General features: G+C 40.5%; 1 protein-coding gene across 2 annotated transcripts in view; it reads left to right on the forward strand.

The window, feature by feature from the left end:
- The window catches only part of fasn (fatty acid synthase), an 89,878-nt gene that overhangs the window by 13,422 nt on the left and 62,964 nt on the right, over positions 1-13,492 (forward strand). For both annotated transcript variants that reach the window (XM_072558520.1, XM_072558519.1), the window contains exons 2-9: positions 1,565-1,709; positions 4,118-4,270; positions 6,158-6,331; positions 7,693-7,893; positions 8,370-8,492; positions 10,120-10,235; positions 10,889-11,023; positions 11,221-11,680. In XM_072558520.1, coding sequence (XP_072414621.1) covers positions 1,568-1,709; positions 4,118-4,270; positions 6,158-6,331; positions 7,693-7,893; positions 8,370-8,492; positions 10,120-10,235; positions 10,889-11,023; positions 11,221-11,680 — 1,504 coding nt within the window. In that variant the 5' untranslated portion in view covers positions 1,565-1,567. The remainder of the gene's footprint in view (positions 1-1,564; positions 1,710-4,117; positions 4,271-6,157; positions 6,332-7,692; positions 7,894-8,369; positions 8,493-10,119; positions 10,236-10,888; positions 11,024-11,220; positions 11,681-13,492) is intronic.

Consider the following 13,492-nt stretch of genomic DNA (forward strand, 5'->3'; position numbering starts at 1 on the left):
TTGGACTGAAGGGTCTGTTTCTGTGCTGTACACCTCTAACACTCTAGACACCACACAGGTGCAGTGACTGCTACAAATCAGGCTGGCAACATCCGCTACCATGCTTCCTTCCTACAGACCTGGTGAAAAAAGAATGCCTCTCTCCATCCACCAGGCACCACCCTGTCCCCCTGTGAAGCCTATGTGCCTTTTTGCCTTTCTCAGTCGTGATGTTTTGGAATTGCATAGCTGCACACTAATGGCAGCTCCTGGCCTGCAGCTGAGCTTTGAAAATGGCACCTGTGCTGTGATTGCCAGAAGGACTTGGCACTGATGAGCCCTCCTGCTGCTTCTGAGAACAAACCAGTGTGTGAAAGTGCTACAGTGGAACCAGAATGTATAACTAATAAGGTATATTGTGGAGAATTGTAGAAGAAAATGCACCAGGGCTCAAGGAAGGTAACCCTCCATGAAACCCCCTGAAATTCAGCCCGTTATAATTTGGAAACTGTCCCCGTGATGGCAGCTTGGCCCAGTGCAGGATGATGACAGAGGTCAGCCTAATAATATTGTGCCATGAAAGTGATTTTGGTACCTCTTTTTATAACGAGCTGACACAGATATTTGCCTGTGTGATGGCAGCAATATAAATTGGAAGGACTCAGGTCATGATAGGACAGAGAGATGAGACTGCAACAATACAAATGGAATTAGTTTTACCCCTACCCTGTCAGTTGTATCTCCTATAAAATTCTACGCTCATCTTGTTTGCAATGTGGTGTCTCATAGACCTGGTTTCATTTTTTCAAATGTAAACTGCACTGCAATTAAATTATTTTCCTTTTTCAGAACTTAGTAAAGTCTAATTCTTATCAACCTTGATAGCTGAATTATGTTTATAGATTTATGACAATGAAGCAATAATCCAATAAACGCTGTGCTAAAAATTGTTTGAAATTGCTCTTGAACTGGAGAGTATATTAGTTGTGATATAAGAGATAGAAGTTGTTTTATTTTGAAACTTATGAATTGCTTGCCCTCTGACTGACGTGTAGCTGCACAGTATGTGTGCTGATGATAGTGAGGGTTTCTAAACCACATCCAATCTTCTTTTGTTGAGAGTTGGCCAATAATTGGAATTTATTTCTTTTTGCCTGTTTTTCCGCTTTATTTGCTGCACTAATCAATGACCTTGATGTGGGAGCAGCAGCAACCTGTGTAGCTCGAGAGCCCAGTTTTCACCATGGCCAGTCTCCAAATTGGGATCTGTCCTTTGTCAGATAACTCTCACTGGGTAGCAAGTGTATTGATGATCCTGTTGAGTGAGAGCCAGTGTATTTTGCTTTGAAATGACTAATTGTAACAAAATGATAATATCAAAAATACTCAATTCGATTATGGCTTTTAGGTCCTTGCTGAATGCTAATTTGTTGTCATATGTTCAATATTACTACAATGACTATCCTTAAAAATGATTTAATTATCTGTAAAGGGGCTTTGAGACATTCGAAGGACAATAAACACTCTATACAGATGTGAGGCCATTTTTCAGTTCTTTGATGGGACTTGTTGCTTCATGTTGCAGCCTATGAGTGGAGCCAGAATGGAGGATATTGTGGTAGCAGGAATCGCAGGAAGACTGCCAGAGTCAGACAACCTGCAGGAATTTTGGGATAATCTCGTCAATGGTGTTGACATGGTAACAGATGATGATAGACGATGGAAGCCAGGTGGGTACTGAGAGACTTGGAAATGCTTGCTCTTTATTTCATGATTATTAAATACACTCAACCTTTTTTCTCACAGTCCATTAAAAAGATTTTTGTTTTCTTGTGCTGCTCAGCATTATTTGCTATGACCTTTTCTCATGCTGTTTCCTTGTTAAGCAGAGAAATTATAAAAGCAGTTCGAACTGTTTGTTACTATTTGGTGTTGATAAATTGCAAACATAAGTGGAAGCAAAACTGCCGTATTGTGAGGTCTAAACCGATGGAGAGATTTAGACAAGGGACAAAGAAATTCGTCTTTTTTTTAAACCAAAGAGCATATTTTCTGCTTTTGATTTTAAAATATTGTTTGTTTGTTCCAGGGATGAGATTAGCTAATTTCCAATGTATTGATACTTGAGACAAGATAAGCTTCTTTAGAGATTTAAAATTTTGAATGCAAAATCATTTAATTCCTCATCAATACAATTAAATTTGAGGTGTACATCCAGAGTAAAGACTCAACCTGTCTCTGGAATGAAGTAGTTTATGTTTTGTGGAGAACGGAGTCTCATTCTCATTTGTATCAGTGTCACGTCAGACCCTTAGTGCAGCTGCTTCCAACAATGCTATGATTGTAGTACAAGTACAGCACAAAGCTCCCTGTAGAATAAGTAACTGGCATTATTTTTGTTTTGAAGAAATAGATGGGTCTTCTACAAAATGCATGTTGGCTTGGCTCCATGGGTAACCTGTTTCCTTCAAGGCCAAAAAGTATACTTTGGAGTCTTATTCAGGACTATAATTGAGTGCATTGTTGGAGCTGCTGTCTTTTGAATGAGACTGTAAACCAAATGTGTTAACTACTTAAAAACACTGAGTGTCAAAGAAATTCAGCAGGTCTGGAGACAAACAGAGTTAATGTTTCAAGTCTGGAATGGTTCTTCTTTAGAACTTCTGTCTCCATAGACAGTGCCGAACCTGCTGAATTTCTCTAGCTTTCCCTGTGTTTGTTTCAGATTTCCCTCATCCCCAGAATTCACCAAGGCTGCTTAGACAACATTTTCCAAATAGCACAACCCAAACCAATCAAAGTACAATGGCAGCAGCTTTCCAGGGAAACCACCCACCTGCAAAATCCCCTCCATGCCACGTGCAATCCAGACTTGGAGGTATTGCTATTCTTTGTGTCAAAATTGAAATCCTGGAAATTGCCTATAAATCATGCAGGTGTACATATGAAATGGGCATCAGTGGCTCAAGATAGCTCCCTACCAGCTGTTGGGACAATTAGGGATAGGCAATACAAGCTGGTAGCAAAACCTGCATCCCCTGAATGATGTTTAGAGATCTCCAGCTGACAGTCAATTGGTTCCTGAATATTTCTGCTCTGTATACAAGTACGTAAAGGTGAATTGATTTCACCTCTTTTTGCTTGGAGTGTTTGGCCTTTGTTTAGCATCCCTCTTTACCACCTACTGTTTCTTTGAGCACAAATTAAACAGCATATAGAATCCCTACAGTGTGGAAATGGGCCATTTGGCCCAACAAGTCCACACTGACCCTCCAAAGAGTAACCCACCCAGACCAATTTCCCAACCCTATTACTCGACATTTACCCCTCACTACTGCACCTAACCTACACACCCTGAACACTATGGGCAATTTAGCCTAGCCAATTCACCTAATCTGCCCATGTTTGGATTGTAGGAGGAAACTGGAGCACCCGGAGGAAACCCTTACAGACACTTGCCCAAGACTAATTGAGCCCGGGTCTCTGGCGCTGTGAGGCGGCAATGCTAACCACTGAGCCACTGTGCCAGCCCCTATTTATAGAATCTCTTTGGATTATCCTTAACCCTATTTGGCAAAGCTATCTCCTGTCCCTTTTTTGCCCTTCTGATTTCTCTCTTAATAATACTTCTATTCTTCCCGTGAATTACTCAGCCACAGTTGTCTTTACCTGAGATATACCTCCTTGTTTTTCTTGACCAGAGCTTCAATTTTTCTAGTCATCCAGCATTCCCTACACCTCTGTGCTGTACATCTTTATGACTCCAAGCCTTGTCCTTCACACCATCTCTGAACTCTCACGGGCCTCCCACTTCCCAACCATCTTTGTGTCTGTGAACAGCCTCCCCCAATCAACTCTTGAAATATACAGTTTTAATTTCAAAATTTACTATGTTCAGGTAGCTGTCCACGAATAATGCATATCGCCCAGAATGAAAATGAAAACTTGGCAACATTAGCCTTGATTAAATTGAAACCGTCTCAATTGCACAATTTGTAAGTATATTTGATAAGAGTGATAACCTTCTTCTTTTTCCCTTTTATCCACAAAATGGCTGCTGCTATAACATCTCATTTTCTTTTTGGTTTAAATTTAAATGAGTTAAAGAATTAACATTTACCTTGATTTTTCTCCCTAGGACTATATGGGCTCCCTCACAGAAGTGGGAAACTGAAGGATATCAGCAAATTTGATGCCTCCTTTTTTGGTGTCCACCCCAAGCAAGCGCACACAATGGACCCCCAGCTCAGGATCATACTGGAAACTGCATATGAAGCTATTGTAGATGGAGGTGTGCACTACATTTTCTAAGGTTGCAGCAACACTGCATTTTGTATTTGCAGTTGTCTTAGTTCATTTTCAGTGCACAATTTTTGAACAGTAATTTTAATATCAATTCTATTTGGAAGCAGAATTAAAAAGCTTTGTGACGTAAGTTACAAATATTCATCTGATTTTGATCCTTTGATAAAACAGAACTGAATTCAATCCATTCAGCCTATCAGGACTAAGTCAGCTCTACTCAGCTAGTTCCACACTAGTCCCACACTCCCTGACCTTCCCTTTTCTTGTGGCAAGTTAGGATTTCAGTTTCTTATTCTTCAAATTCATTTTTGAAAGCCGCAATGAAATCTGCCTCCATCATACGCTTGGGCTCAACTTTCGCCAAATGCCTAACACTTATGATCTGTGGTTCTCAACCTTTCCACTCATAGTGCTGTTTCCCATATCACTCTGTCCAGATTCCACTTAATTGTGAATACCTTTATCAAATTTCATGTGACATTCTCTTCTCAAGAAGAACATACTCTGCTTCCCCATTCTAGCCTTATTTTTGCTTTAGAGGCTTCATCCTTGTAAATATTCTCCATGCATCCCCAATAACCATTTCATCTTGCCTAAACCATGGTGCCCAGAATTGGACACTCTACTCCAATAGAGACCGCAGTTGTGTTTTGTACGAGTCATAATAATTTCCTTCCTTTGTATTTTATGCCTTTGTTTTTAGAGCATCGGTTTCTAGCTGCCTTTTACACAGCTTTCTCAACATAGCTTGTCATCTCCTATGATATGTGTGCATGTATGCCCAGGGGTGACTTTTTCTCTCTCCCTGTATCCCTATTAGAATTGCCCAATTTGTTTAGATTGTTTCCTTCTTTTACTGAAATGTATCATGTCGCACTCAGTATCAAATTTAATCGATCACAAGTCCACCCATTCCACCAGCCTGGCCCTGTTCTCTTGAAGTCTATCATTTATCCACCTCATGGTTCATAATACTTCCAAGTTTTGGGTCGTCAGCAGTTTCCATCAGGTTGTTGTGTTTGAAATTTTCTCATCGAACTCCTAGTCCAGAAATTAATATGCTCAGTTGTCTGACTCTTGTTTAAAGGTCCTGAGTTCATTTTTACTGAGGCAAGACAGCTCAAGTCATACTACCCTCCAACTATAAATTGAAAATAAGACATGAAGTTGCCTGTGTTCACACATGAACTCATGTTTGATCTACATCACTGCTAGCAGACGTCTCCAATGTAGAGTTAACTATGACTTGCAGAAGTACTGATGTTGATTCTTTTATTAATCTCTATGAAGACTGTCATCTTGATTGACATTCCAGATCTCCAAGCATCCATCAGGGTTAAATCTCAAGAGAGGTCTGGAAAGTCTATTGCAGTGCAATTTGGTCATCAAATGTCAATGTAAAGAAAGTGCAATTTATCAAAAAGATGTAAGAAGATAGGTTATCCAGTATTATTTTTCATCAGATGTTTGTTCTATAGCCAGCTAATTAATATGTTTTACATACTTTTTGAATTTTCTCCTTGTGCCACTTTATCTGGTTGCTGAATGTTCCATTAAGATCTCAGCACACCCAAAGTTGTTGTGACAAGTACAGCAATTATATAAAACTGGTGCATCCTGGAGACACAGCTTCAGGGATACAACTGTCCCACATGCTCAAGTAGCTTCTCTCGATCTCAAATTAGCCAATTCAAAACGTGCTTCATCCTTCTGGTTTGGGTCGTACTTCTATAGTTTAGCCTTTGCTATTAAATATTGGTACTGTTCCACATTGGGAGCACTGCAACTAGGAACATTAATTGTGACTGTCTTCATTTTTGAATCAAACCATTTTTACGACGTTGACCTGCCTTATTTTATACCTGATCTTTAGGAATAAATCCTACGGCTCTACGAGGTACTAACACTGGAGTTTGGATTGGCGTTAGTGGCTCTGAGGCAGCTGAAGCTTTTAGTAGAGACCCAGAGGAGTTGCTAGGATACAGCATGACTGGCTGTCAACACGCCATGTTTGCAAACAGACTGTCATACTTTTTTGACTTGAAAGGTGAGGAAGCTTCCATTAAGATGACCCATGACAAATGTTTTTTGGTATGAAATATTTCATAATGGTGTTTTGTAGAATCATACAGTCCAGAAGAGGCCTTTCAGCCCATCAATTCTGTACTGTCAAAAATATACTACTACCTACACTAGTCCCACTTTACCTCATTAGGTCCATGGCCTTGAATATTATAACACTTCAAGTGTGCATCCAAGTACCTCTTAAAGGTTGAGATTTCTTGCCTCAGCTAGGCTCAGCACTCTAGAACCCCACCACTTTCTCGGTGAAAACAATTTTTCCTCGAATCCCCTCGAAACCTTCTACCTTTTCACTTTAAAATTATGTCCTCTTGTATTTGACCCTTCAACTAAGAGGAACAGCTGCTTTCCATTCCAGTCCAGTCCATGCCCTTTATAATCTTGTACTCCTCAATCAGCCCCCCCCACCCCACTTGAACATTCAGTGCTCCAAAGAAAGCAACCAGAACTGAAGTTATCCGTCCCAGGCAACATCCTGCGGTGCACTTGCATCCTTCCTATAGTGTGGTGACCTGAACTACATACGGTAACCACAGTTCTGTACTGCTCCAACGTGATCCCTCGGCTCTACTCATCTATGCCAAAACTGACATAGCAAATGTCTCATTTGCCCTCTTAACTACCCTATTAATCTGCCCCTGGTACCTACAGGAATTGTGGACAAACGCCCCAAGATCCCTCAGTTTATCTGGTTTTTTTAGTGTCTTGCCATTCATTCAAGTACTCCGTTGCCTTGTTCCTTCTTCCAGAGTGCAACATCTCCCATTTATCAGGGTTCAATTCCATTTAGCATTGATCTGCTCATCTATCTTAACTCCTTCCTCTCCACTGTCAACCATTTGACCAATGCTTGTGTTATTGTCCCTCTTGCATACTCATCTGGATCATTTATGAGCATCACAAACAGTAAGGGCCAAGCGCTAATCCCTGTGGTATGCCACTGGACTCCAGTCTCTCGAACCACTGTCTGCCACCACTCCTGTGACTACCACTCATCATGTTAAGTGTCTGTTAACAGTTATGTGAATGAATAAATTTTGGTAAAGGTTAGTTCCTGTCTTTGGAAACTCACAACTGGTGATTTGTACTCCATTTTCACTGACATGACTCACAGGGTCCTTGATCATCACAGTATGTCACTGATATCAGTGGTTAGTTCCCTGCCTGGACAGGCTGGGCTTTCACTTGGCTGGGAGCCAGTCAGTGCAGGCCAGAGGTGACCAGCTAAACAATTGTGATTGGCCACAATGTGGTGGCAGCATTGTGACTATCATGGAGAATTTGGAGGAATGTTACAAATAACTTGCTATTCTGTCTGGATTTTAGGTCCCAGTAGTTCCATTGATACTGCTTGCTCATCCAGTTTGCTGGCACTGGAAAATGCCTTCCAAGCAATTCGTCATGGCCAATGTGATTCAGCCCTCGTAGGAGGGGTCAATCTTCTTCTGAAACCCAATACATCAGTGCAATTTATGAAACTGGGCATGCTCAGTCCTGATGGAGCATGCAAATCCTTTGATGCTTCAGGTAGGAGACATAAAACATTGGAAGAAGATTCTTTTTTCATTTCAGTGTCTGGAATATTTTACTAATTGCTAACTTCAATATAATTTTAAAGTGTTTTGCTACATGAAAATAGCTACTCATTGATTTTTCTCCAGAATATTCAAGTTGTAACTTTTTTTTTCATTTTTCTGTTTTCTTCATACTTGGGGGCACTGAAAATTGTGAACACCAAACCATTTGAGACAGTTGAGGTTGAATCATGTGTCTTTACTATCTATCAGGGTACAATGACCTTTGCAAGAAACTATTCTCAATTTTTCTTTGTCCAACTACTCTAATAGTATTGCATTTGCAGAATCCATTAACATCCTACATTATTGCTGGGGGGTTAAAAAATCTATTTAAAAACTATTAATTTTTAAAATTCTTCATGTTTATTTCCTTCTGGAGTGTACTGTTCCTAAAATCTATGAAGTTGTGTTCATTTCTATTCCCAGGTGATGGGTATTGTCGATCTGAAGCAGCTGTGGTTGTCCTTTTGACCAAAAGATCAGCAGCCAAACGAGTTTATGCTACAATAGTTAATGCAGGAAGCAACACTGATGGTTATAAAGAGCAGGGTATGATGGCCTTTTAACGTTTTAATGATCATTTGGAGGACTAAAAATTTTTTGTTCTGAGTGCTTAGAACAGCTCAGTCCTCTAATCTGTGCATGGAAATAATCCGTTTTTAATTTTAAATGCTTATAAAAGATTTTTGAAAGTATACAATGAAAGGAAAAATTCTGGAGGTACATAATTGTCTCAAACATTGCTTGAAGTGAGCTGCATTATAACAACTTCAATGGTTGAAGCATATTTCTAACTGAGTTGATTGGTTGTTGGGACTTGCAGGAAGAGAGGAAGCTTATAGGCATGATGCTAAAGGATTATAAAAGTCCTTCCTTTGTCAATATAAAAATAAATCTAATTAGTTGAGTGAGGATCAGCTCCTGAAGCATTGTAGGGTGGTGTTGCAGTAGATAATTGTGTGTTCTATATAGCTACGTAAACACATTCTTGAAAACAGTGTCAGAAATCCCACTGGAATATCTTTTAATAGTCAAGTACCTGTTTTCACTGAACAGGATACGCTGATCACTGTCATTCTATCCCTGACAACAGGGTCATGTAGGCCTTTCATACATATATAATTGCTGTTGAGGTTTATTATACAAATATTCAATGTGTCTAGAGTAATTGATGTATTATGTCAATGCTGTCAAGCAGCAGAATGCTATCAGGCCATGATATAATTGTTCTTATGCTGAAAATGGAGAAAAGCCATTTGTTTTCAGTGCTGTAAAACTATCAAAATTACTGTATTTTGAGAGCTTCACGAATCCAAGTCATAACTCTTGGGTTTTTTTTAAAAGTCCATTTCCAAACAAAATGGACTTGAATTGCTATGTACTTGTTGATGTCTCTTATTGCTGAATTGCAGTAAAACTGTACAGTGAGAACATTTCAACAAAATAATCTCTTGGGAGTACTGAAATTTACCTAGGAAATCATTCAAGTAACAGGATTTCCCCTTTTGTTAAACTTGCTCATGTATAAATCATCGAATAACAAATTTTGAAGTTGATGAGAATGGAATTATGCTGAGTTAGCAGTGGGGTCCCTCAAGAGCACACTCAAACTTGCCTGCTACAGTAGCTTCTAGGGTTAACAGGTGAATAAAACCAACTGACTTGGTGTTTTTGACCTGTTCCTTACATTAATTGGAAAACTAGGGGCAGGAGCAATGGATTAATATTCTGCTCACCAAGTTGATTTTTCCCAACATCAGCTTCTGAGAGTTGGGGTGAGGGGGGGTGGGTAGCTTTGTCATTTCATTCCTTTTAGCGAAAGCCATCTATTATTGTAAGGCAATAACTCGGTTTCAGAAAGTTTGGAAGATGGTAAAAGTGGTTTTTTTTTTAAGAAGCCATCTGCTTACAGATGTGTGTGTGCTATTTATAGGGTATTGTGTTGTTGAGAGTTTAATGAATGCAAAGTGCTGCAGCTCATTTGGTGTTTGTCTACAATGACGCATTACTATTGAACAATTTTACTGAGTGGTACTGAGTTGTAAGATTGTTAGATTACTTAGTGTGGAAACAGGCCCTTCGGCCCAACAAGTCCACACCGCCCCGCTGAAGCGCAACCCACCCATACCCCTACATTTACCCTTTACCTAACACTTATTATGGTTTCTGCCTGTAGGTGTAACATTCCCTTCTGGAGAAATGCAGCAGAGGTTAATGAAAGCGGTTTATGAGGAAGCAGGTATCTCACCAGCTGATGTGGAATATGTTGAAGCACATGGCACAGGAACCAAGGTCTGTCTATTCACCCATCTTTTATAATGAGCAATATGATTGCATGGCTACAAAGCCCAGGTTTCCTGTACTCTTCAGTCAATTTGTGTTCCAGCACAAAATGAGCAAATCTCAGTTCCCTGCTCACTTTAGGATCCACTAATCTTCTAGTGTTTGCCAGCTGAAGTACTCACTCGCTTAAATTATGCACATACTGACATTATATGTTTGAAGTTTTATTGATCTCAATCACTTTAAGATTTGCCTGAATTATAAATGTGTTTTTATATTGTAACCTTACTTGTAAAATTATCCAGATCTTCTGAAAAAAGCTTTCAGTGGCCTTAGGGACAACATTATTGATGAGGAATCTTGTCTATAACATGGTGTGGACAAGGGAGAGTGAGTGTTAAGTAGAAGGGGGTAAAAGTCTGAAAAGCATCTCCACCCACCCGCAGCAAAGATGCCCAGAATGATTGTGTTCTCTAAGGATACCAATAGCAAGTGTTGCAGTCCTGATTGGCTGCGGTCTGAAACCTGTTACCACTTGCAGGCTTGTTACAGTGCTGACAAATGGGATGATAGGCTGGTGAGAGGGCAATGGACTTCAAAAGTAGCAATCCGGTCTTTCTGCCAGTGCACGGCTGTCAAATGTTCAATTTTGTTTTATGTAGGTTGGTGACCCACAGGAGTTGAATGGAATTGTGAATGTTTTTTGCCCATTTGATCGCAGGCCCTTATTGCTGGGATCAACAAAATCAAACATGGGCCACCCAGAACCTGCATCAGGATTGGCTGCTTTAGCAAAGGCAAGTCACCTATTGGTTTACTCATTGCTTCTCTACCGCTCCAACTGTTCTGTGTTACAATAACTGGAAAATGCACATGTTTTTGTTTGCTAATTTGTGGACAAAATGGATAAATATGGATGCACCTTCATATTGAATGATTCTTAACCTTGAGATTTAACTTTAATAGAAGTCTTGCTTCCTTTCTCCCATGTCAGGTTGTACTTTCTTTGGAACATGGCCTGTGGGCTCCCAATATTCATTACAAAACTCCCAATCCTGATGTTCCAGCTCTGCAGAATGGATGTATCCAAGTAGTAACTGAACCTGTCCCTGTGAAAGGTGGAATTGTGGGAGTTAATTCATTTGGATTTGGAGGTTCCAATGTTCATGTCATTTTGCGTCCCAATTTAAAGAGAGCTTCTCCTTCAGTGCCCCTGGCACTTCCACGACTAGTCCAAATATGTGGCCGTACCTCTGAAGCCGTTGAATCACTGATTGAGCAAAGCAGGCAACACAGCAACGATGTGAATTTTTTGAGCTTGCTGAATGATATTTCTACGATGCCTGCTTCAGCAATGCCTTACCGAGGTTACACCCTAGTCGCAAGTGAAATGGATGCTAAAGAAGTGCAGCAAGTGCAGTCTTCTGGAAGATCACTTTGGTATATCTGTTCAGGTTGGTGCCTTTGAAACACTCTATAAAATAGAGAGGAGTTGGTAGTTATGACACTGGAATTAATGAGAAGAGCAAAGAAGTTTTAATGTCTTTTAAATCTTGTCATATTGTACAGATTTTGATTTCATGAAAATTTAAATTTTTTAGACTTATGGTAGAGTCATAGAGATGTACAGCATGGAAACACCCTTCGGTCCAACCTGTCCATGCCGACCAGATATCTCAACCCAATCTAGTCCCACCTGCCAGCACCTGGCCCATATCCCTCCAAACCCTTCCTATTCATATACCCATCCAAATGCCTTTTAAATGTTGCAATTGTACCAGCTTCCACCACTTCTTCTGGCAGCTCATTTAAAACCCGTACCATCCTCTATATGAAAAAGTTGCCCCGTTGGTCTCTTTTATATCTTTCCCCTCTCACCCTAAACCTATGCCCTGTAGTTCTGGACTCCCGGGCCCCAGGGAAAAGACTTTGCCTATTTACCCTATCCATGCCCCTCATAATTTTGTAAACCTCTAAGGTCACCCCTCAGCCTCGGCGCTCCACAGAAAACAGCCCCAGCCTGTTCAGCCTCTCCCTCTCGCTCAAATCCTCCAACCCTGGCAATATCCTTGTCAATCTTTTCTGAACCCTTTTCAAGATTCACAACACCTTCCCGATAGGAAGGAGACGAGAATTGCGCGCAGTATTCCAACAGTGGCCTAACCAGTGTCCTGTACAGCTGCAACATGACCTTCCAACTCCTGTAATCAATACTCTGATCAATAAAGGAAAGCATATCAAATGCCGCCTTCACTAACTTATCTACCTGTGACTCCACTTTCCAGGAGCTATGAACCTGCACTCCAAGGTCTCTTTGTTCAGCAACACTCCCTAGGACCTTACCATTAAGTGTATAAGTCCTGCTAAGATTTGCTTTCCCAAAATGCAGCACCTCACATTTATCTGAATTAAACTCCATCTACCACTTCTCAGCCCATTGGTCCATCTGGTCCAGATCCTGTTGTAATCTGAGGTAACCCTCTTCGCTGTCCACGACACTTCCATTTCTGGTGTCATCTGCAAACTTACTAACTGTACCTCTTATGCTCGCATCCAAATCATTTATGGGAATGACAAAAAGTAGAGGACCCAGCACCAATCCTTGTGGCACTCCACTGGTCACAGGCTTCCAGTCTGGAAAACAACTCTCCACTATCTCCACCCTCCGCCTTTTACCTTTTGAGCCAGTTCTGTAACCAAATGGCTAGTTAGTTTCAAGACATCCAGCACTTCCTCCTCTGTAATATGGACATTTTGCAAGATGTCGCCATCTATTTCCCTACAGTCTATACCTTCCATGTCCTTTTCCACAGTAAATACTGATGCAAAATACTCATTTAGTATCTCCCCCATCTTCTGTGGCTCCACACAAAGGCTGCCTTGCTAATCTTTGAGAGGCCCTATTCTTTCCCTAGTTACCCTTTTATCCTTAATATATTTGTAAAACCCCTTTTGGATTCTCCTTAATTTTATTTGCCAAAGCTATCTCATGTCCCTGTTTTGTCCTCCTGATTTCCCTCTTAAGTATACTCCTACTTCTTAGGATTCACTCGATCTATCCTGTCTATACCTGACATATGCTTCCTTCTTTTTCTTAACCAAACCCTCAATTTCTTTAGTCATCCAGCATTCCCTATACCTACCAGCCTTCCCTTTTTGCCCTAACAGGAATATACTTTCTCTGGATTCTCGTTACCTCCGTTCCAAAGGCTTCCCATTTTCCAGCCATCCCTTTTACCTGTGAACATCTGCCCCCAATCAGCTTT

The sequence above is a fragment of the Chiloscyllium punctatum genome, chromosome 39 (genome assembly GCF_047496795.1).
Source record: "Chiloscyllium punctatum isolate Juve2018m chromosome 39, sChiPun1.3, whole genome shotgun sequence".
Taxonomy (NCBI): domain Eukaryota; kingdom Metazoa; phylum Chordata; class Chondrichthyes; order Orectolobiformes; family Hemiscylliidae; genus Chiloscyllium; species Chiloscyllium punctatum.